The sequence below is a fragment of the Pyrus communis genome, chromosome 8, assembly GCF_963583255.1.
Source record: "Pyrus communis chromosome 8, drPyrComm1.1, whole genome shotgun sequence".
NCBI lineage: Eukaryota > Viridiplantae > Streptophyta > Magnoliopsida > Rosales > Rosaceae > Pyrus > Pyrus communis.
The window spans coordinates 10504176-10525595 of NC_084810.1; the positions used below are offsets into that span (position 1 = coordinate 10504176).

Below are 21420 nucleotides of genomic sequence, written 5' to 3' on the forward strand. Positions count from 1 at the left end.
TTAAAGGCACACATTTGACACTACTCACTCCATAGATGCACGCACAAACACTCACTATATGCTTTCAGTTATGCTTAAAATAACATAACAAAATATCAAAAATTTACTTACTCCAAATTAAAAGCCATGTATTAAGATAATTAATTAGGAAATTCTGGAGAAATTGTACATATCATGAGCATTATATGTGCATGACGTGCATATAATGTGCATTGATTGGGTTGTCCAGATTTTGCTAAACCCAATGCCATCTTTTGGTTATTGTGCCAGTTTGTGATAAGGATAAGTTTAGTATTTGTACAAGTACATTAGTGTACACACATCCTTATTTATATTATTAATTAAACATAGACCCTTCAACTTGCCTAAAATTTGCTCAGCCCAATATCAAAGGCCCATGCACAAAATATGTAGAAAGTATGCACAACCCATTATCACAAGCACATGCACACAATAAGTACACTTAGCACAAATGAATATCGAACAAACCATGAACAAAATTAACTTCAAATTACATGCAATTACACAACCCTAAAGCCTAATTCATTAATTTCCCCTAAATTAACTATACAAAATAGTCAATCGCACATAAAACCCTAAATTCCCAAATTGGGAAAACCTAAGTTCAAATAATGAAAATTCAATTCAAAACGCCCCTTTTTTTTTTTCTTTTTTTTTTTTTTTTGCCATTACAATTGTCTGAATCAATGGATACCAAACTCGCCTTGGCCGCGAAAATTATAGAAAAGTTTGCAAGCTTGGCGCCGGTCGGAAATTGGACAGGATTTAGGTCACGTCATTTGGGGATTTAGGGTTCTAGAGATGGGGGCCGTGTGAGAAAGGTTTTCAAACAAGGAGTAAATGCTGACTAGGTTGGACGAAATAGCTCATTTATATACGAGGGCAATTAGGTCATTTCCAGGTTTTGAAAAATCCTATTTCTGTCATATTGTTGTGTATGTCCTGTGCATGTTCTATGCATATACCAAAAATCCTATCTTGGTCCCCAAATTAAGGAAGTGACCCATTTCTATCAATTTCTCTAAAAAAAAAAAAACATAATAATAAGGTGAACCCCATACAACACCCAAATGGCTACTTAGTAACTTTTTTTGACACACATTTTGTAAGACCCATGACGTAACCTTTTTCAAGAATTTGAAACGTCTATATTTCAATTCGTTGTTCATAGATTATGCTTGAAAAAATTTACACAAATAAAAATCATTAAGACATTTATATGACATTTGGATCAAATGGTAGTCATTTTAGTGTTTGTTTGTGTAATCGTAGTCATTCATTTTTCTTCACAAAAAAATAAATGTCTTAATGATTTTGAATTTGTTTAATTTTTTACAAGGATGATCTATGAATAAATTGATAAATAGACGGTTTGAATCACCAAGAGAGGTTACAAAATACCTAAAAAACTATGTCAAAATGTGTCAAAAAAGTGTCCCTCAAAATCCCAATTGAATACACCTCTTAAGTTTCGAATATAAAAGATTTCAATTATAAATAAAGAAGAATACCGTTAAATCGTAATAATAGTTAGTTTTATATATATATATATATTTTTTATTTTATTTTATTTTATTTTATTTTTTTGTTTTTTAGAAAACACAAATCATCACTTTTGTTAAAGTTAACATGAACCCATATTTATAGAGGAAAAGATTAATCCTCTGAGACAAAATTACTTCCTTTTATTGCCAAAGAGCCAGGAGTCTAGTCAAAGTACCAATTTTGGGTTGGGTCTCAAACTCTCCGAGCAATAGAGAGGGAAGATATAGAAGAAATAAAAAGCCGAAAGGGCCTCTCACTCTCTACCTTTTGATCAAAACTTTCACAGAGAGAAGAGAGAGAAAGAGGGGTACAAGGCGAAGGTGGTACACGAAGCATCATAGTGACCATGTCCTTGGGTTATGCAGAGAAGCTTTCCTACATAGAAGATGTGGGCCAAGTCGGAATGACAGAACATTTCGACACGCCTCAAGTTTTGCAAGAAAAAGTGAGAATCTTTTGAGTTTTTGCCCTTTCCAATTTTGTTTTAAATTTCTACTTGTTCTTAAAGTTGATGTTCTGGAGTTGTGATGAATGATAGTTAGGTTTTTTGCTTGCATTTGGTACAATTATGGCTTTGTTTTGCTAGGGAACATCGATTTGTTCCTAAAACTTAATGCTGATTAAGATCTGATATTTGGGTTTAGGCATTCATCTGCATTGTGATTGAGTTGTACTTGCTTTTTTGATCAATGAGTTGGTTACTTCCTTACCTGTGTTTTGGTAATCCCAAACATCTATGTTTATACCCTTAAAGAGGTAGAGATTATCAGCTTCACGGTTACCACATTTGGTTCGAATGTAGTTGAATTATACCGATTGAGTGGACAAAAACACAAGCTTTTCCTTCTCTTTTGTTGTTATCCAGGACTTACATATCTGTTGAAGAATTTAAGGCCTCGTTTTGTTAAAGAGGATTGGCTTGGAACTGCACAACATACTGAAGGGCATTTTGAAAGAAGAAATGGATGACAACCTTATTTTGTCCAAGTTAAAGACTATTCAGGAACAAAAGATATCCCCTACTAATCCTCATAAAAATGGTACTATTAAATTGGACTACTTTTCTTTTTGATTAACCTTCGACTTGGACAAAATAAGGAAGTTATCATCCATTTCTTCCTTCAAAATGCTTTAGCATAGTGAGTAGTATTACCCAAGTATACCCTCTCGAACAGACGAGGCCTAAGAGTCTTGGATTATCTCTTAGCTCCCGAAATTGTGATGTTTTGATTATTCAATTTCGTTGATATTCTAGAGGTTTACAAAGTAAACTTATGAAGGTTTACTTAAACATTTTGAAATGTAATGTGATATGCTTACTAATTGCAAGCTCCATTGCATTTTTATGCACTTTTGTGATCTTTCATTTTTGTGTTCTACTCTTTGCGGACGTATGAGTTTGTGTATGTATGCTCTTTATGCTGACATCATGTGCTTGAATTTATTTTTTGGGAATGGCAGATTGAGCGGCTTGCTATGTTGATACAAAAGGTTTGAACCTACACATCCCATTACAATATGTATATTTCATATTCGATCTTATTTAATCAATTTTTCTAAAAAATTCCTTGCACTTGCAGAGTAAGCATCTAGTAGTGTTTACAGGTGCAGGAATCTCGACTTCTTGTGGTATACCCGACTTTCGAGGTCCAAAGGGAATTTGGACTCTGCAGGTGAGAATCACAAAACCTCATACCAAATATGTAGAGTTAAATTTTTTTCTTTGTGATTTGTCCTTTCAAAATTAATGATATTCCTTTTGGCACAATTACTCTTGATTGGAGGGGAGTTTTGTATTGAATGTAAGTTTGGTTTGAGTTTTGAAGGTCTTATGTTAATTATGATGGACTTGTTATCCATTGCAGATGTATCTTTTTTCGCAAATAAAGTTTGTTTTTTTATAAGAAAAAAGAATCCTAACCACATCTAACATGGATTAATGCTTCTACCAGATACTAACTACTTAAAAATTGACTATTTGAGTCATTTGAACACAAATTACAAAAGATAGAAGCACTCAGGCATCTGCAGAGCACTATGGATGTTGCTGATTTCTGTTTACTAGTGCAGCGTGAAGGCAAGGCTTTGCCAGAAGCATCATTGCCATTTCATCGTGCAATGCCGAGCTTGACTCATATAGCTTTGGTTGAACTGGAGAGAGCTGGAATTTTGAAGTTTGTAATTAGCCAGGTATACATTACTTGGTCTACCTTGCAGAGTTTCTTTATATTGAAAATTATTGATGATGTTTTAAAATTTGTTATTCACATGGCTTAATATCTGGTCATGCTTTGGATGCTAGCATCTTCAAGTCTTTGAGGCTACATTCTCCTGTGTCCTATTCCCATATTGGGACTGGGGGTAGGGCATAGTCTTTTTACTATTAAAAAGTTTGTGGCCATTGTGTTTTTTTTTTTCCTTTGCTGGGGCAGGGACACATTAATAATTCCTTTGTGTTTGACTGTTTGTATTATTTTTCTGTCTGACCTTGTTACTATTTATGCACTATTTTCGTCTTTCATTCTTGCACCCGCATAAATAGCTCATTTGTCTCTCTCCATGTTTATTCCCTTTTATGTTTGAATGCTAGAATGTTGATGGTCTTCATCTTCGATCTGGAATACCGAGGGAGAAACTTGCTGAGTTACATGGTAACTCCTTTCTGGAAACCTGCCCTTCTTGTGGAGTCGAGTAAGGCTTTCTCTTTTTATCATCCTGTTATTGTTGCCTTTCCTCATCATTTTTCTTTTTCTTGGGAATTGGGCCGGGAAGGGTTTAGTGTACAGAAGTTAATATTTTGTTTGCTTCATAGTTTGGCTCCTTGGGTCGTTCTTTTATCAAATTTAATTTCATGATTTAAACTTGTTAAGGTATTTGAGGGATTTTGAGGTTGAGACTATTGGACTGAAGGAGACTTCAAGACGGTGCTCAGATAAAAATTGTAGAGCAAGGCTTAAAGATACAGTTCTGGATTGGGAGGTATTGCTTACTAATAATTTATGTTCTGTTTGGATGTCCACGGTGAAGAAATAATTTCTTGGCTTTCATTTTATTAATCTGTCAGTTTAATTTTGATTTAATCGTTTTTTTATTCACATAAGTGTTTGCCTCTTTTGGGTATCATTGTGTAAGTATTTATGGAATGTTCATTCTAGTATTGTATACCTTGATACGTTGGGAGTTAGTGTTTTTGCTTATTATAAGTTTGTGGTAGGGTTTACCTAAGAGGATATGGCTTTCATCTCCTTATGTACCTCTGTTCTGTGCATCTACAAAATTTGTATTTCCCATAAAAGAAAATTTTCATTTGTCACTTGTTTTGTCTGCGTAGAAACTCTTTGACCAAGAGTCAAAAGTAAAATATATAATTGCATTAGAATTGTACGTCACTTTCAGCTATATAGGATGAGAAATAGGGAGAATCTTCTGGGGACGTGGCTTGTTCATGCATTTTTTTTGAAAAGATGTTTCTGAGAAATGCTCTCTTGCTTTTGCTGTGTTCAGGATGCATTGCCCTCAAAGGAGATGGATCTGGCTGAGAAGCACTGCAGGATGGCGGATGTTGTATTATGTTTGGGGACAAGGTAAAAACAGAGTTACCTAATTTAGCTGTCACAACGGTAGCTTAGCTTTTGTATATAAGGATATTGTATGGTAGTTACTATTACTTTGTGGTTTTGATGGACCATATACAGTAATTACTTAGTTGTAGCATAATAACGTTTAAAGTTAAATTCCTTAGTCAAATTCTGAAATGAATTTCACATTCCCTTTTTTACTGAAACTAGGGCTACGGAAGGATGAATCAGGCTATAAATAGTTTAGGGCATGAAGTTCTTCCTGATTGGTGTTATTTCTGCAGTTTGCAGATCACTCCAGCGTGCAACCTTCCCCTGAAATCGCTCCGTGGTGGGGGAAAGATTGTAATTGTCAACCTTCAGGTAATTACCTTCTAGTTTATGGCTGTTGTTTAAGGGCTGCAAAAAATTGGAGATGTCACATCAAGTTTATTAACAGTTATTTATTACGTTCTTTATTCTACTTCACAGAAAACTCCAAAGGACAAGAAAGCAAATTTAGTGATCCATGGACTTGTTGATAAGGTATTGAAATGTATACCATCAATGTAGTTTTTATTAGACAAGCTTTTGTCACCTCTGCTGATGAAGTCTTATTGTTACCCATTATGCATATTGTACATGTGCACATCCCATCAGGTCTTAAGGTCTTATCTGGGCTTTATCAATAGGGGCGTGAATCAGAATGCTGAGCTCCAATTTGTTCATTTTATTTCAACATTTAGATTCGGTCTCCTACATCATTATTTATTCATTTCAGCAACAGGTTATTTCAGGTGTCATGGACTTTCTAAATCTTCAGATTCCTCCATTTGTCCGGATAGATCTTTTTCAGATCATTCTAACTCAAGCCTTGAGTTTAGGTAAGGTTTCATGTTTACCGTGTTAAATATTTTGTACAAGGTGCAGAGAGTCACACATGCATGCTTGTTTTGGATGTACAGGAGATGCTTTCAGTGTGCTTCTAGTAAATTTACAACTTTATTATATGTGAATGCGATTTATGTCCTTTGGTTTGCTATTAGATCTAGCACTGAAGCTCATTCTTCTTTTTCCCCTGACCTTTTCCAGCTTTGACTGTGACCGCTCTTCTGCAGAGCATATTTTAGTGTTAATTTCAAACACATTTTTGGTCCACTCCCTGAATAAAAACTGAAGCTTTTGGTGTCCAGTGGTTGTCTAACAAAGTATCCGAGCCTTGGTTTGCGGGAGGCAATGGGTTCGAAACCTCCATACCCATTCCCCAATTAATTGTTGGTTTGCATGGTGGAGGATGGCGCTGCACCTATATGAATATCTCTCTACATTTCTTAGCCTATCCACACACAGAATGTGTTAACTAGATACACATCCCTGGCCCTTAAAAGCTTAATCTATTGGGGTAGTGCCATAGTGGTTGTCTAGCGCTGAATGTTGTTAACATATAAACGTTTGCAAATGCTTTGTACTATTATGTGATGCCCTATATATGGTAATGGACTACTCTCTCTAATTACTCCTTGTTTTTGTTCCCAGACATGATTAACAAGTCTCAGTAGTTCCATGAATTGTCCCTCAAATTAGTAAACTTTAGTTTCATCTTTCTCACATGGTCCTTTCACTTGCTTACAGATAAAAAGAATGTGAACTGGAGCCTCCGCGTAGCAAGTGTACATGGACAGAAAGCTCCATTGCCATTTGTCAAATCTATTGAGGTGAAATTACTTTAAGATACTTGTTTCATTGATCTTGCTACTTGCTTCCTATCATTTTACTGACAGACCACATCTTAAATTTTTCATCTTTAGTTTTTGTATTTTACAGACCCGTCTATAGAACCAAATAACTGTAAATATAAAACAGTTGACTATTTTCTTTTATATCTATAAGGATGAACCCTGACTTTTTTTTTGGTATACTTTATGAATGTAGGGAAGTTATGAAACCCGCTGTAAGCAAGAAATCACTACATCTTGTTGGATATAGTTTATCTTTCGTTTTCATTCTAGCACTGCGATAAGAAACTTGTTTACTAGCTGCCCCTCAGAAATGATCCTCTTATTCACAAATGGTTATATGTTTTTTTATATATAGCTTTTTCCATGTTCATAGATGCATATTTGCATTCTTGTCATTTACCGATTGACCAGATCGTTAGGTGCTTAGTTTTGTTTTTGTGTCGAAAGTTACCGCTCTGCTCTGCCACCCAAGCCATAGTAGACTAATTTTTGAAGCAGTTGACCTTTGCACCAAAGAAATCTCTTGTAACAGTTCCCATTCTTGTATTTTAGCAACCGAGCGTAGGAACATTGCTTTATCTCGAGATTGATCAACATAGTGAATTTGTATGGGAAGCTTAGGGCACATTCCTTTTCTACAAGACATCCCCTTCAAATTATCTTGTTATATTTCCTTTTCCCAGATTTGGTTCTAACCCTTGTGTTATTTTTGCATCCTAGATATCCTTCTTAGACAATCAAGGGTATAAATCAGCTATTCTACAGAAGGAACCGTTTCAATTGAAAAGGTATGCTAAACTGAATTACTTCTATTCAATTTTGAATTTCAAATAAGATAGGTCATAAATACTTAAGGTGATTGTAAACTAAGTAAAATATAGATTTTATTTAAAACGAGAAAACAGTATGATCAGTCAAGACTTGTGTGGTTATTTCCAGCAGTTTGATATTTGTTATCGTAAATTCCTTTGATTGTAAACTAGTGGCTTTATTTGTATTTCTTAATGGTATAATCTGCATGGTGACTGCCATATTTTGGTTCGTCTGGTCCCATTGTTTTTTTAGAGTTTAGACAGAGGTATGCAAGAAAGGAGAGAGATGAGAGATGAGGGCGGTGAGGAAGAAAGGAAGGAAACATAGAACCAAAGCTAAAAACAAAAGTTTCTTAAATTGTTTGGGGCTTGTTTGGTATTGTTCTTGGATCTTAAGTTTCTGAATGGTAGGTAAATTACTTAATACTGGTTAGTTTCAAAAACAAAAAAATTCATTCAAGAAGGACACCAAACAACTCAGTTTTTTATCTATGAACCTCTCTGCATATATTTTCTCATCTCTCCTTCACATTATCATAACTCCTCTCACTTTCTTGTCCTCTAGCACTTAAACTCCATTCTGATGTATGCGGACGATCCAATAGGCTAATAGCTTATGATGTGTTATCTAATAGTGTCACGTTCTCACATTTTGTATTCGATATGTATCAGGAGAACCTTGCAGGGAAAATCATTTGATATGGTTTTGAAATTCAACTTGATAGATAGTTGTGGTTGTCCGTCCACAGAAATTGTTGTACCTCTTAATTTTAAGGTTGGTTAGAAGTTCGAACCTTGTCTCTTATATGCTGTTAGTAGTTATAAATTACATATCCTTGATTTTCGAAATCAAGGATATCGCCCTTCTGTGTTCTAAGGGAGGCCTGACATTACTGTGACTTAATATTGTCCAGGTTCCAGAAGACTGTCTTACGCTTGATAAGGATTCGGTATTGCAAAAGCTGAGACACACAGCAATTCAAGAATCATGCTGTGGGCAGAATGCAATTGTTGAGAGAAATGTCATCCTGACCCCAAAAACTAAGGTCATTGCATATGCCATTGTAACAAATGTTGTCCGGTATAGGATGACTGCTGAAGCCTTGCAAGCTGGTTCCCTAGGTAATGCCATTAAAAGGCGAAAAGGAAGTGTCAATGGTTTTGAAACATCAAGGAAGCGATCAAAAGTGCACAGGCGCAAGTCTAGATTTTAGAAACTGAACAGTTGGTGGTTCGGCAAGAACTTGTAAATGGTACTGAAATTCTAGAAATTGATGAAAGGTCACAGGCATGTACGTTATAGAAACTGGCCGCTTGCGCTTGGTTTTCTTGTAAATATCTTATGCTCATTAGGACTGACGAAAAAGTATTGAGTTAGTAGGGACTGGGTGAATTTTGTTAGATGCTGCACTCATCTCCCCAGCTATGAATAGGTGGTGTTATAACTTAATCGGCTAATATGATTCAAATTATGGTCTTCGGTTGCTTCTATATATTTTTCCTCTCTCTCTCTCTCTCTCTCTCTCTCTCTCTCTCTCTCTCTCATCCTGTGAGTTTTGGGTGAATGGAGATTCTCTGTTGCCAAAGAGTGGAGTGATTGAAGAGACCATCTCCTCTTCGTTGTAAACTTGTTTCTTTTCTCATAACCTGATGCTTGAACAAGGCTGACCGGTTCGGTCTTAACTTAAGCAGCCAGAGAAGTGCGCACCTTAAAATTCTTTGTACCTTGTGCTTTACACGCCCTTCCAATTGTTTGTCATCTATTTCAAAAGTATGTTATAACGACAAGAGATTTGGATTTGTCCTAACGAGAGTGGTTTCCATTTTTTACATTTTGATAAATTTTTTGATTTCTTTCCGACGGTTGACAGTTATTGACAATTTGTCACTTTCCAAAATCCTAACCCCATGTTGGTATTGGATTATAGAAATTGATAATTGACAACAACCGCCAACTGTTGTCGGAATTTTTTTTTTTTATGGGAAATTGATCCAAATGCGGAAATTAAAAACGGTTCATAATAAAAATAAAAAAAAGCTAAATTTTATGTGTCATAAATATGGGACCTTTGTATGCAAAAAGAAAAAAAATTGGCATCTTTTGTAATGAGATTAACGAATGGAAGATTATATTCACACACCTCAAATTACTTCTTCCTCTTTTTTTTTATTTTTTAATATTCTTTTATCGAGTGTTAGTGGTGTGTAGAAAATATTAAAAAATTAAAAGGATGTGAGAGAAGTAAATTGAGGTGTGTGAATATAATCTCTCTTAACGAATATATATGGAATCTCATAAATACATAAATATTTTATCTAATATGAAGTACATTAAACGGTGCAGTAGAAAATTAATTTATTGAATATATCAAATTACGGATTACAAATTTTTATTCTTTATCAGAGAAAATTTCAAAAATAAAAAGAAGAGTGTAGAGTACATGATCATCAAATAATAGGGTGATTTGCCTAAAAAAGTATATTTTTCAAGGAATACAAAAAGAAATTACACTGCAATGACAAACCATGATTGCATTTTGGGCCACAGTCTAATATCTTGGAGAATTAAAACTTGTGCTCAAGATATATTGTATTTAGGTTCTTCCCTTGAGTTTATTGTTTTAGTCTTGTTTGGGAGGCTAATTTTTTCACTGATGCTTTAGCCAATTATGGTCTCTCTATCCACATTGTGATGTAATTTAGGTTTGTACCTCTCCTCATGCTAGACAGGCGTTGTTGTATGGCGTTTTATGTACTGGAGGTAAAGGTCCTTGTGGTTCTGTTGTTTAACTAGTTTATTTCCCCAGAAAAAAAAAAAAAAAAAAATCATAAATCGGGATAAAATCGTAGTTTTTCTCACAAAAAACATAACTCTTTTGTCCTAAACTTTTAGTTGTCATTAAATTGGGGCATCAGTACCTAAGTGAGCATAATGATAAAATTACAAGGTTTTGGTGTATACTCCTTTACTACAAGTCTATCTTCGTGAGCTTCCAGAAGTAATATATATGTGGAAACCTATGTATCATCATTAGTTGTAACATTGCAATACCAATACATTTGAAAATCTGTCAAAGACGTGCACACCTTAAAATAATTTGTCCCCTCGTGCTTTGCACGAAATTTCAAAAATGTGTTATAATGATACATAGAATTTCAAAAATGTTTTTTTTTTTTTTTTTTTTTGTCGAATGACAAATATAGTTAAATTAGTCACCGATATAATTCGAACCCACGCCTGATGGCACATTCCACAACGAGATTAACAAAAATATAGAATCTTAAATATTTAACCAGATATAGTGATTTTGCATTAAACGATGCACTAGCAAATGAAGTTACTGAACAGATCAAATTAAACATTTTTATTTTTATCTGAGAAAAAAATTAAGAATAAAAAGAAAAGTGTAAAGTAACTTGCCTATAAAAATAAAATTTTTAAGAGAATACAAAAATAAATTACATTGCAATGACAAAATACTTCATAAACAAGGAGAAATTGGTAATTTTACTCTATAAAAATCAATTCGAAAACTTAAACTTTTAGGTGTCATAGAACAAGAGTACGAGTGTCTTAGTGCATGCATGTCTATTTGTTTATTACGAGTGTCTTAGTACGAGTCTCTTTTATTTATTTATTTGTTTATTACCATTTTTCCTTCTTAATCATTTTATATATGCACAGCTATCTGTGTGTATAAATTGTAACAGAGGGTTTCTCAAATTTTTATTTACTTGTATATTTCTTTGTGGATTTTATTGCATGCATGTCTAGCTCTCCCCAAAATTTAGAGAAAGAAATTTATTTTTTTCCTCTATCCCTTTTTTTCCGAAAAATATATTGTTCCAAGGCCGATCTCAAATATTGTGCACATGATCCTGCATTTGGTGGTCTTTTGCATGTAATTTTGTGTTTATCTAAGCTCCTTGTGTGCTGATGTATCTAAGCTCCTTCTATATACATATATAGGAAGAGTTTAAGGGAAAGGATCTCCAATTTTTTTTTTTTAAATAAGGACATCTTCTTAACTATTAGATTTGATTTTAATAAAATTATATGACATGTGATTTAATCTCAACCATATAATTTTATTAAAATCAGATCTAATGATCAAGAAAATATTCCCTTCCTTTTTTTTGAGAAATAAGGATTTCTTTCCTTAAAAGGCCTATATCAGGTTCTACCGAGTTGATTGGGTTTTGAGGTAGGAAACAAGCTCTGAACGTGGTAATGGGGATTTGGTAGGACCCAGAACGGGGCCCGTTTCATGTGTGGGACCCAATTTTCTGGTTCTTGAATGCATGGGGACTAGAACCGGTCTGAACCAATTCGGTTCTTTGACCAAAATTAAATTTTCTGATTCACACAATTTTTCATGATTTATTTTGTCGCGATTCGGTTCGTGTTGGTGTTTTTTATGCCCACCCATACCCGACGTACCAAAGCCACTGCTCATTGCATTTGACTTTGATGCAATAAATGTAAATTGTATCAAGCGGCACTGAGTTCTTCGTACATTCTACTTTTAACTCCTCCGATTCAAACTCAAAACAGTCTAAAACTAGTCACCACCTTTAACTCGTCGCTGGCACCTCTCTCTGAACTCAGTTCGGGCTCTTTCTGCTGATGGGCTGAAATCGTCTTGTCGATCTTGAAAAGGTAAGCTTGCAAAAATCTATGCGCTTTCTTTCATATGGATTCTGTATTCGAAATTTGGATTTTTTTTTTTCCCAATATATTTGGGATTTGGATTAAATTTACCTTCATTTTTGAAATTTGGATTAATTACTGCTATAACTCCTTTGTTCAACTTTCTAGGAAAATTTTCACTACTGGGTAAACTTCAAGATTGGATCTTTTTGGCGTTTCTAAGTTTGGTTTATATTCAGTCACAAGTTTTGGGTTTCAAGGTATTTCCTTGAAGAGGCATCTAGTGATTGGCATTTGTTGGTCTAATGGGAATATGGGAATCTCGCGATATCATCTGTTTGGTTGGTGAGAAAATGTAGGAAAATGAAAGAAACTGTGAGTGTTAAACCTTTCAGTTGTTTTCGGTGCTGCTGATTGAAATAAACAGCTGAGATATGGCTTTTCAGTTGATTGTGATGATCGAAAGCTTTTACTAGCTGATTTTTTGTTGCTTTTTTGTAAGAAACCAAATTGAACATTAGGATGTTGTGATCGAGTGTGGCGAGATGGATAGTTCGGGTTTGGGAGGTGGGTTTATGTCTGGTCCCAGTGGGGGGATACTAAACCTTGAATCGCCGGTTCCTAGACGCCAAGAGATGCAGTTGGGTCATCAATTGTTAGGACATCACCAACATCACATGAATGTGATGGGGGGCGGCGGCATTGCAGGCGATCGTCATCCCATTGGGCTTGTGGAAGTGAAAGGGTCAGTCCCAAAAGTTGGTTCGACTATTGCCAAAGGGAAGGCAGTTGCTTCGTTTAATGGCAATAACGGTTACAATTTGAGTGATGACGATGAACAAAATTATACAGATGATGAGAGCATTGAAGGTGCCAAGGGAAAAAAGGGATCTCGATGGCAGCGGATGAAGTGGACAGATAATGTGGTCAGGCTTCTTATTGATGTTGTTGCTTGCGTGGGTGATGATGGTTCGGATGAAGGTGGTGAGGGGCTTAAGAGGAAATCTGGGATATTACAGAAGAAGGGTAAGTGGAAGACTGTGTCACAAATAATGATTAGTAAAGGTTGTCGTGTTTCTCCTCAGCAGTGTGAAGACAAGTTTAATGACTTGAACAAAAGGTATAAGAGGTTGAACGATATTCTCGGGAGAGGAACTAGTTGTAGAGTGGTAGAGAATCCTGCTCTTATGGATGCAATGCCCCACCTCTCTGCCAAGGCGAAGGATGACGTTAGGAAGATACTGAGCTCAAAACACTTGTTTTATAAAGAAATGTGTGCTTATCATAATGGACAGAGGATACCTGACTGCCAAGAGCTCAATCCCCATGGCTATTCCCTACCTCTTGGGAGGTGCTCAAAAGACATTAATGGATCCGAGGAAGAAGAAGCTGAAGAAAACCATGATAGTGAGGATGATAAATTGGACAACGAAGATCATAACGATGCTGATAATGATAGGGAGAGAATGAGAAGAATGAGTGAGAGGAAGAAGGCTAGGGAAGAAGATGGCCATATGTGGCCACAACATGTTCCTCTCGATAGTTTTGAAGTTGAAGTGGGTGACTGTTTTCAAGACGCAACAAAGTCGTTATGGGAACGGAGAGATTGGATCAAGAAACAGAAGCTGCAACTTGAAGAGCAAAGAGTCAGCTTCCATGCTGAAGCTTTGGAGATTGAGAAGCAAAGGTATAAATGGCTAAGATATTGTAGCAAGAAAGACAGGGAACTGGAGAGGCTGAGACTGGAGAATGAGAGAATGAAATTAGAGAACGAGAGAAGGGTATTGCAACTGAGACAGAAGGAAGTGGAATTAGATTTGAGGAGGTCAGAAGCTTCCTTGGAGCCTTCCTCGCTTGGGCTAGGAAGAGATCATATAGATTTGGGAAGGCATTAATAGCTTCGGAGCCCAAGTTCTGTTTGTGTGTGCACTAACTGGATCATGAGAGACATCCCGTGCTTAGTCAATATTCTGGAAGAAGACCTTTGAAGCACTCTAACCTTGTGAGACCTGTCTCTTCCTTTAGTTTAGTTTTTGGAAAAAGATTAAAACACCTATCTCTTGAGTTTAGTTTGAGGAATAATTGAGATTTTGTGGATGTTGGATGCGCTCCTGTAAATATGCAAGTGTTGTATAGTTCCACTTGTTCAAGGCATGTAGTAGGTGTTATGTATTGATGTAGTTTAGTTTTCAAACGGTCATTGTTGCTAATCATGTTACCGTCTCAATAAAAACTTGTTAATTTGAGTTAAGGAAATGAAGGTGAATGATGCTCTTTTACCATCCCTTTTGGTTGTGCTACCGTCTCAATAATCCACAGAAGATCATATGCTTCTTAGCTCTTATTTCTCATACATACTCGGTAATTAAGTATAAGTTGCAGTTTTACATTGTTTTCTTGTAGAATCAACGTGTTACATATCGTTGTCGCATGGTGGGAATGTTTAGATGACTTACTAGAAGTTTCGCCACTTGTTTGGTACCTTGATAGAGGATGTATCATGTCATTTCACTTCATTTAAAAGTTGTATACTGCAGTGTAAAAGACCGTACTCTTCTATTTATTTATTTTTTTTCATTTGAGCTGAAAAAGCCATCGTCATGCAAATTATAAAGGATAGTAGTTGAAGGCCACACAGGATTCAGTGGACTGTGCTAGTCTACTTATTAACAACTGCACAGTTTGGAGATTTATGGAAGATTTAAGCCATTCCTCGCATTCTGAATTTTCCAGTGTGCATTGACCTTGGTACTGTGAATTGCAGGGTGAAAAATAATGAAGTGACCACTTGGTTTTGAAAGAAATTTCGAGATGGGAGAAGAGAGAGCAGCTGGACACTTTTCTTTTGCTAGCTAGCATTACTTGCTGGGAGATTTGAAAAGCAAGATGTGCTTTTGTGTTCAATGATGTGCCGCTAGAGCCAAAGAGAGTAATTTAGAGAATCGGAGAGGCTTTTGGTAGAGGTTTTGTTAAGGTGAATTCTGATGGTGCTTGGTGTGGTTCTTCGTAAAGCGCTGGCTTGGGAGTAGTGATTCGAGATGAATCAGGTATTTTCAGAGGAGGTGTAGCAGCTCACTGTGTGTGTCCTTCTCCGCTTTTATCTGAAACAGCTGGTGCCACTGAAGGTTTGAATCTTGCTGCAAGTTTGGGTTTCACAAAGTGATCATAGAGATGATTGTCCCTTATTACATGCTTGCATGGTGACATAATTACGGGTGCTCGGGAACTCTATGATCTGTCGTCTATTGTTCACCGATGGAAATGGACAAGACACCAAGCTAATGGTGTGCCTCACTGCACCACTTCGCTTGGTTTGAGGATTGTGGAACATCTTCGTTGCTTTATCAAATGCGTACTGATGAGTCGGGGATTATATAATACCCTATTCTTAGTATTAATTTATTGGTTATTTTGTGAGAATTTTGATACTTTGAATTATATTTTCAATGTAGGACATTCAACTTCCTCTGGAGCAAAACGTGATCAAACGAACGGATTTGGAGGTGATTTCAGTTGGAGGATGTTCGTGTATATCTCAACTTGTTTGTGTCAAAGTTTCAGATTTTTCTATCAAGCGGTTTATTTATGGCGGTGAAATAAAAGTCAGCATGCAGTACTGTCAAATTAACGTTTTGGGCTTATTTGGGCTTTTTGGTGCCTAAGATGATGTCTTTTGGATTCGAGGCCATCTTCAGGACCTCCTAAGCTTTAATTTAAGCCATTTTGGGCCTGTTTTGGAGCTCTGAAGATCCATAAACGTCGGATTCTTGTGGCTGGGCAGATTTCCTAAAGTTAAAATAGGAATGTATTTCCTAGTTATCTTATTCTATTATGTTTCCTAGTTTTTAGAAGACATTTTCTAATAAGGATTTTATTTTGTAGTCGTATAAATAAGGCTATTCAGCCATTAGGGTTTAAGAAGAGGGAGAAAACACTTCAATTTAGAGAACGTAGCTAGGCTTTGACAATTTGTATTTTAAGGTGTTTTCTATCCATGTTTTTAATAATATTTTGTTTTATGATTAATCGTAATTGATTCCTTTTGCTAGGGCAAGGCCACGAGTCTTAACAAGAATATGTAGTTTCAATTTACTTATGATATTATGCATGCAGGTTCGAATTATTAATCAGTGGTTTAAACTATCTACTTGTCTTGATGCTTTATCACCATTAGAATATTTAGAAAAGTAATTTGATGCAATTTTAGTCGAAGGTTGGTCCCTGAAATTGATGAAGGCTTTTTGTGGTTAATATGTGCAAGTTCACTTAAGATGAATACCACGTCTTAATGGTGGCATGGTTTTTCAAAAGGTTTCACAAAGCATAATGAGTCTTGCATGTTTAGATTTGATCTGAATACCATAGACTGAATGCATGTTTGATATACGATCTATGTTGAGGGTCCAAGTAGGCATACTTTAGGAAAACCTAACCTTCAAAATATGCATGTGTAAGTCATAAGTAATTGGAAGAAGGGGAAACTTAATATAAGTCCAATTTTTTGAGCCAATAGTAGGAATAGTCCAGTTTATTAAAATAAGTCCAATTTGTTATATTTAATTATTTAATTATCAATAGTTATCTATTCAATGATAAGATTTATTATAAAAATCAAATTTCTTCCCAATTATCTCTTTGCTTATTTCTTTTTATTTATCTTTTTGTTATTTCTCATTCTTCCTCCTACTTTAAACCCCATTTATAGATCTTATTTTTAATTTTTATAATCAACCTATATCACAAGTTAATTATATTTATCTACCTATATGATAGATTCTTTTTTTATAATCAACCTGTCACAGATTAATGTGTCTTGCTTGTAGGTATGTAATGTTTTTTCTACCTTTTAGTTAGGTTTCATATCTCACGTATAGGTATTATATACATTCATATATTTGTTATTTGAGTTAGAGTATAATGTTTTGCAGATAAATTTATGTTAGTATATTAGTTTTTTTGTTATAAGATATTAAATATATTCTTTTGGAGTTGGAAAATGCATAATATTAGAAGATTTTAATTGATTTTTAATATTTTTAGAAAATATAAAATGAGTATTAAAGAAATAAAAACATATAATTAGATAACTGGACTCACTCTTAAAAACACTCTACGTTTTTGGACCTGCATCTAAAAGCCCCTTGGAAGAACTACTTAAGAATGTTAAAGTGACGACATAACCCTAATGTTTAATTCAATTTTCAAAACCGTTTTCTTTTAGTTTATTTTATTTTGCCGATTTATTTAATTATTTCTATTAAATTCGTTTTTATTATTTTAGGTCATTAAATCAACCTTTTTCTAAATTTTGTTTTAAAATAATTAATTCAGATTTGGTTTGACATAAATTATTCATTCAATCCTTGTGAAGAATGACCTTACTAGAGCCGACTATACACTTAAAATGGTTGCTAGAGTACAAGATAATTGTAGTATAGTCGGCTTTAGTAATATCGTTCTCCACATCGATTGAATGAATAATTTATGTCAAACCAATTCTTAATTAATTAATTAAAACAAAACTTGAAAAAAGAAAAAGTTTATTTAATGACCTAAAATAATAAAATTTTAATATAAATAATTAAATAAACCAACAAAATAAAATAAACCAAAAGAAAATGGTTTTGAAAATTGAATTAAGCATTAGGGTTCCGCCGTCACCTTAACAATCTTACGTAGTTCTTCCAATTACTTATGACTTACACATGCATATTTTGAAGATTAGGTTTTCCTAAAGTATTCTACTTGGACCCCCAACATAGAGTGTATATCAAACATACAATCTGTCTTTGGTATTAAGATCAAATCTAAACATGTAAGACTCATTAAGCTTTGTGAAACATTTTGAAAAATCATGCAACCCTTGAGACATGGTATTTATCTTAAGTGAACTTGCGCATATTAACCACAAGAAGCCTTCGTCAATTTCAGGGACCAACCTTCGACCAAAATTGCATCAAATTACTTTTCTAAATATCCTAAGGATGATCAAGCATCAAGACAATTAGATAGTTTAAATCACTAATTAATAATTCAAATATGCATGCAAAATATCATAAGTAAATTGAAAAGAAACTACATATTCTTGTTCAGGCTTGGGGCCTCGCCCTAGCAAACAGAATTAATTACGAACAATCATAAAAAAAAATATTATTAAAAATATGGATAGAAAACACCTTGAAATACAAATCGTCAAAGCCTAACTAAGTTCTCCAAATTGATGTGTTCTTCTCCCTCTTCTTAAACCCTAATGGCTGAATAGCCTATTTATACTTCTACAAAATAAAATCCTTACTAGAAAAGGTCTTCTAAAAACAAGAAAACATAATAGAATAAGATAACTAAGAAATACATTCCTATTTTAACTTTGGGAAATCTGCCCAGCTTCAAGAATCCCATGTTTCTGGATCTTTGAGGCTCCAAAACAGGCCCAAAATGGCTTGAATTAAAGCTTAGGAAGTCTCGAAGATAATTGCACAAGGCTTCAAACCCAAAAGACATCATCTTGAATGCCAAAAAGCCCAAATAAGCAAAAAATGTCACTTCGACAACACTGCGTGCTGACCCTTTATTTCACTGCCATAAATAAACCGCTTGATAGAAAAATGTATCTGAAACTTTGAGACGAACAAGTTGAGAGATACACGGACATCCTTCAACTGAAATCACGCTAAAATTCATTTGTTTGTCACATGTTTCTCCGGAGGAAGTTAAATGTCCTACATTGGAAATATAATCCAAAGTATCAAAATTCTCACAAAATAACCAATAAATTAATACTAAGAATAGGGTAAAATATATAGTATACTATCAACTCATCACATACTATTCGTCTATTTATTTGATTTACAATTCAATAAGTACTTCATTTTCGATTTGGATGATTTTTTGTGTGAAAAATCTTGGATAGTCTCTCAAAATATGAAGATGACTTAGATGAACTGATACAACGTTACAATAATGTCTTGGTCCAATAACACAATATCATAGAGAGATTAATACGTGACACATGCGACTGAACTAAGACACTACCACGATGATGTATTGAGTCCATCTAAGTTACTCTCCTCAAAATAAATGGGCTACAAGGGTGGTTTATGTCGTACCTATTTGTTTACATATGGTCTCTCTGTAAGTGAGAGCCTTCCTCTCCATGAGTTAGAGTTTTTCTACCTGTGTGTGAGAGTAGCAAAGAAACTCAATTTCCTCCTCTAGCTGCCGGGCCTATTTCAGTGTAGGGTCGGTGGTAGCTTCTGCTTTTTGGATATTTGGTGGTTTACCCAGTTTTCCTCCTTGTTTGTTCTTACCTTTCCATCCCTATTTGCCACTGAGCTTTCCAGCCCTCAAATCTGATTTCTTTTCCCCACTTCAACCAATCAACATATCCCCATCCATCCACCCACCCATTTGCATGTCCCCCATCCATACCTTTATCTACATGTTTTTGTCTTCCATGGATTCCATCTCTGCTTTAATCTGCAACCCTTTTTAGCCAGGATCTGTTGCGGCCTTTCAGGGAGAATGTGCGCAGAGTTCGGTGTTTACACCGGCTCGGGTGGTCTCACCACCAACTTTTTCTCCCTGTTTATCTTCTTTGGCAGTGTTGCTTGTGGAAATCCCACAAACTTCTTCGATTTCTATTACTTGGTTGTTGCGATCTGCGGTATGCTATCAGACGAAGGACGACATCTGTTTTCTTTCCATCTCTGAGGTGTTATTTGGCTGGGCTCCTGGAAAATGTTGGCTGTAGAGGCTCGTGCTCGTTGTGTTGTTGCGGCGCTTTCGGCGGCAGTTGGTGGAGGAAGCTGTTAAGGTTCGTTTGTGTGCTTTTGTTTTGGGCTCAAAACTACTGTTTGGGCCCAAAATATTATTGTTGGGCCGAGCAGCAGGATGTGCTCGGCCTAAGGTAATGACAAATACTATGGGCCGAATAATAAATCCCGGGCCAGTTGGCAGGGTCTGCCAAATCCTATCCTAAGTAGTCTGGATAAATAGAAAAGGTCGAGGAAGTCCTGGTGCGACCATGATTCTCGACCGGCAAGGAACAAAGCCTCGAAAAGAAGGAAAATTCAGAATCCCAGTGGGAGTAGGTTTGTTCGAGTTAGAGTCGAAATGGGACAAGGACTCCCAATCCAAATCAGAATTGGTCTCAAGGAATGAGGTGCTATAAATACAAGAAATCATGCAACAGAAAAACCCCTTCAAATCAGCATACAATTGCCCTACGCAAAACTTCTCAAACACCTTGAGATTTTTCCTTTTCTTTTCTGCCGACACACCTTCAGTTTGGATAAACAGCACTGTGGAAGCACCCGGCGAGCATCTTCAATTTGGATAAACAGCATTGCTGCCGCAGAATCAGCCGACCAAGAAGCACCTTCAGTTTGGATAAACAGCACTGTGTCGAGATCGACCGGTTATCTATTTAAGTCTCAGCCTAGAAGGGTTTTCGAACCTTTGTTGGCAGAGGTCACCTTACTAGCCTTCTCGGCATAGTCAGGTGTTACGAATTGCATTGCTCGGCGTACTGGACGCCGAGTGGTTTTATGATTGGATACTCGCAAGTAAGTTTCAGGGTTCGGCATTTCGACGGCCGAACTACGTTTAGCTAGGCCGAATTGCAGCCACAAGTCTGCGCTCGTACCCAGCCTTGGTCAATCAGCAAACTCTCCAGCGCGCACACGTAATACGCACAAGGGTAATGTCGCTCCCATCCCTACTGAAACGAGGAGACCCCGTAGAAGTATGTGTCGTCAAGGTAGAACCAAATGATTGGAGAAAGACGATGTTATGGTACCTCGATAACCCCAATGGGAAACACGACCGAAGAACGAAGGTCTTCGCCACGAATTACGTGTCGTACCAAAATGAATTATACCGCAAGGGCGAGGACGGGTTACTACTATTGTGCCTCGGCCCACACGAGGCCGCCCAAGCAATGGCCGAGGTACATGAAGGAATTTGTGGGGCACACCAATCTGGACGAAAGATGCGCTGGTTGCTCCGACGACACGGTTATTTTTGGCCCAACATATTAAAGGACTGCATCGAATATGCACGAAGATGCATACCATGCCAAATTCATGGACCCGTGC

The 21420-nt window shown here is 36.0% G+C and overlaps 2 protein-coding genes across 3 annotated transcripts; both read left to right on the forward strand.

The window, feature by feature from the left end:
- Window positions 1-1759: 1759 nt before the first annotated feature.
- Window positions 1760-9150, forward strand: LOC137743285 (NAD-dependent protein deacetylase SRT1-like). Its single transcript, XM_068483153.1, has 14 exons — window positions 1760-2011; window positions 3028-3057; window positions 3147-3239; window positions 3637-3756; window positions 4157-4257; window positions 4437-4545; window positions 5071-5150; window positions 5429-5507; window positions 5616-5669; window positions 5911-6007; window positions 6756-6838; window positions 7583-7650; window positions 8347-8449; window positions 8589-9150. Exons 1-14 carry the CDS (start codon window positions 1913-1915, stop codon window positions 8886-8888), a joined length of 1416 nt encoding a protein of 471 aa, XP_068339254.1. The 5' UTR covers window positions 1760-1912; the 3' UTR covers window positions 8889-9150.
- Window positions 9151-12165: 3015 nt separating this feature from the next.
- On the forward strand, window positions 12166-15699 carry LOC137743506 (uncharacterized). Of its 2 annotated transcripts, XR_011069503.1 has the most exons (3): window positions 12166-12334; window positions 12494-14327; window positions 15090-15699. XR_011069503.1 is itself a non-coding variant. In XM_068483409.1 (2 exons), exon 2 carries the CDS (start codon window positions 12871-12873, stop codon window positions 14218-14220), a length of 1350 nt encoding a protein of 449 aa, XP_068339510.1. In that variant the 5' UTR covers window positions 12166-12334; window positions 12494-12870; the 3' UTR covers window positions 14221-14604. The 2 variants fall into 2 exon arrangements, 1 of the variants encoding a protein (XP_068339510.1); XM_068483409.1 differs by lacking the exon at window positions 15090-15699 and having other exon boundaries at window positions 12494-14604.
- Window positions 15700-21420: the final 5721 nt, after the last annotated feature.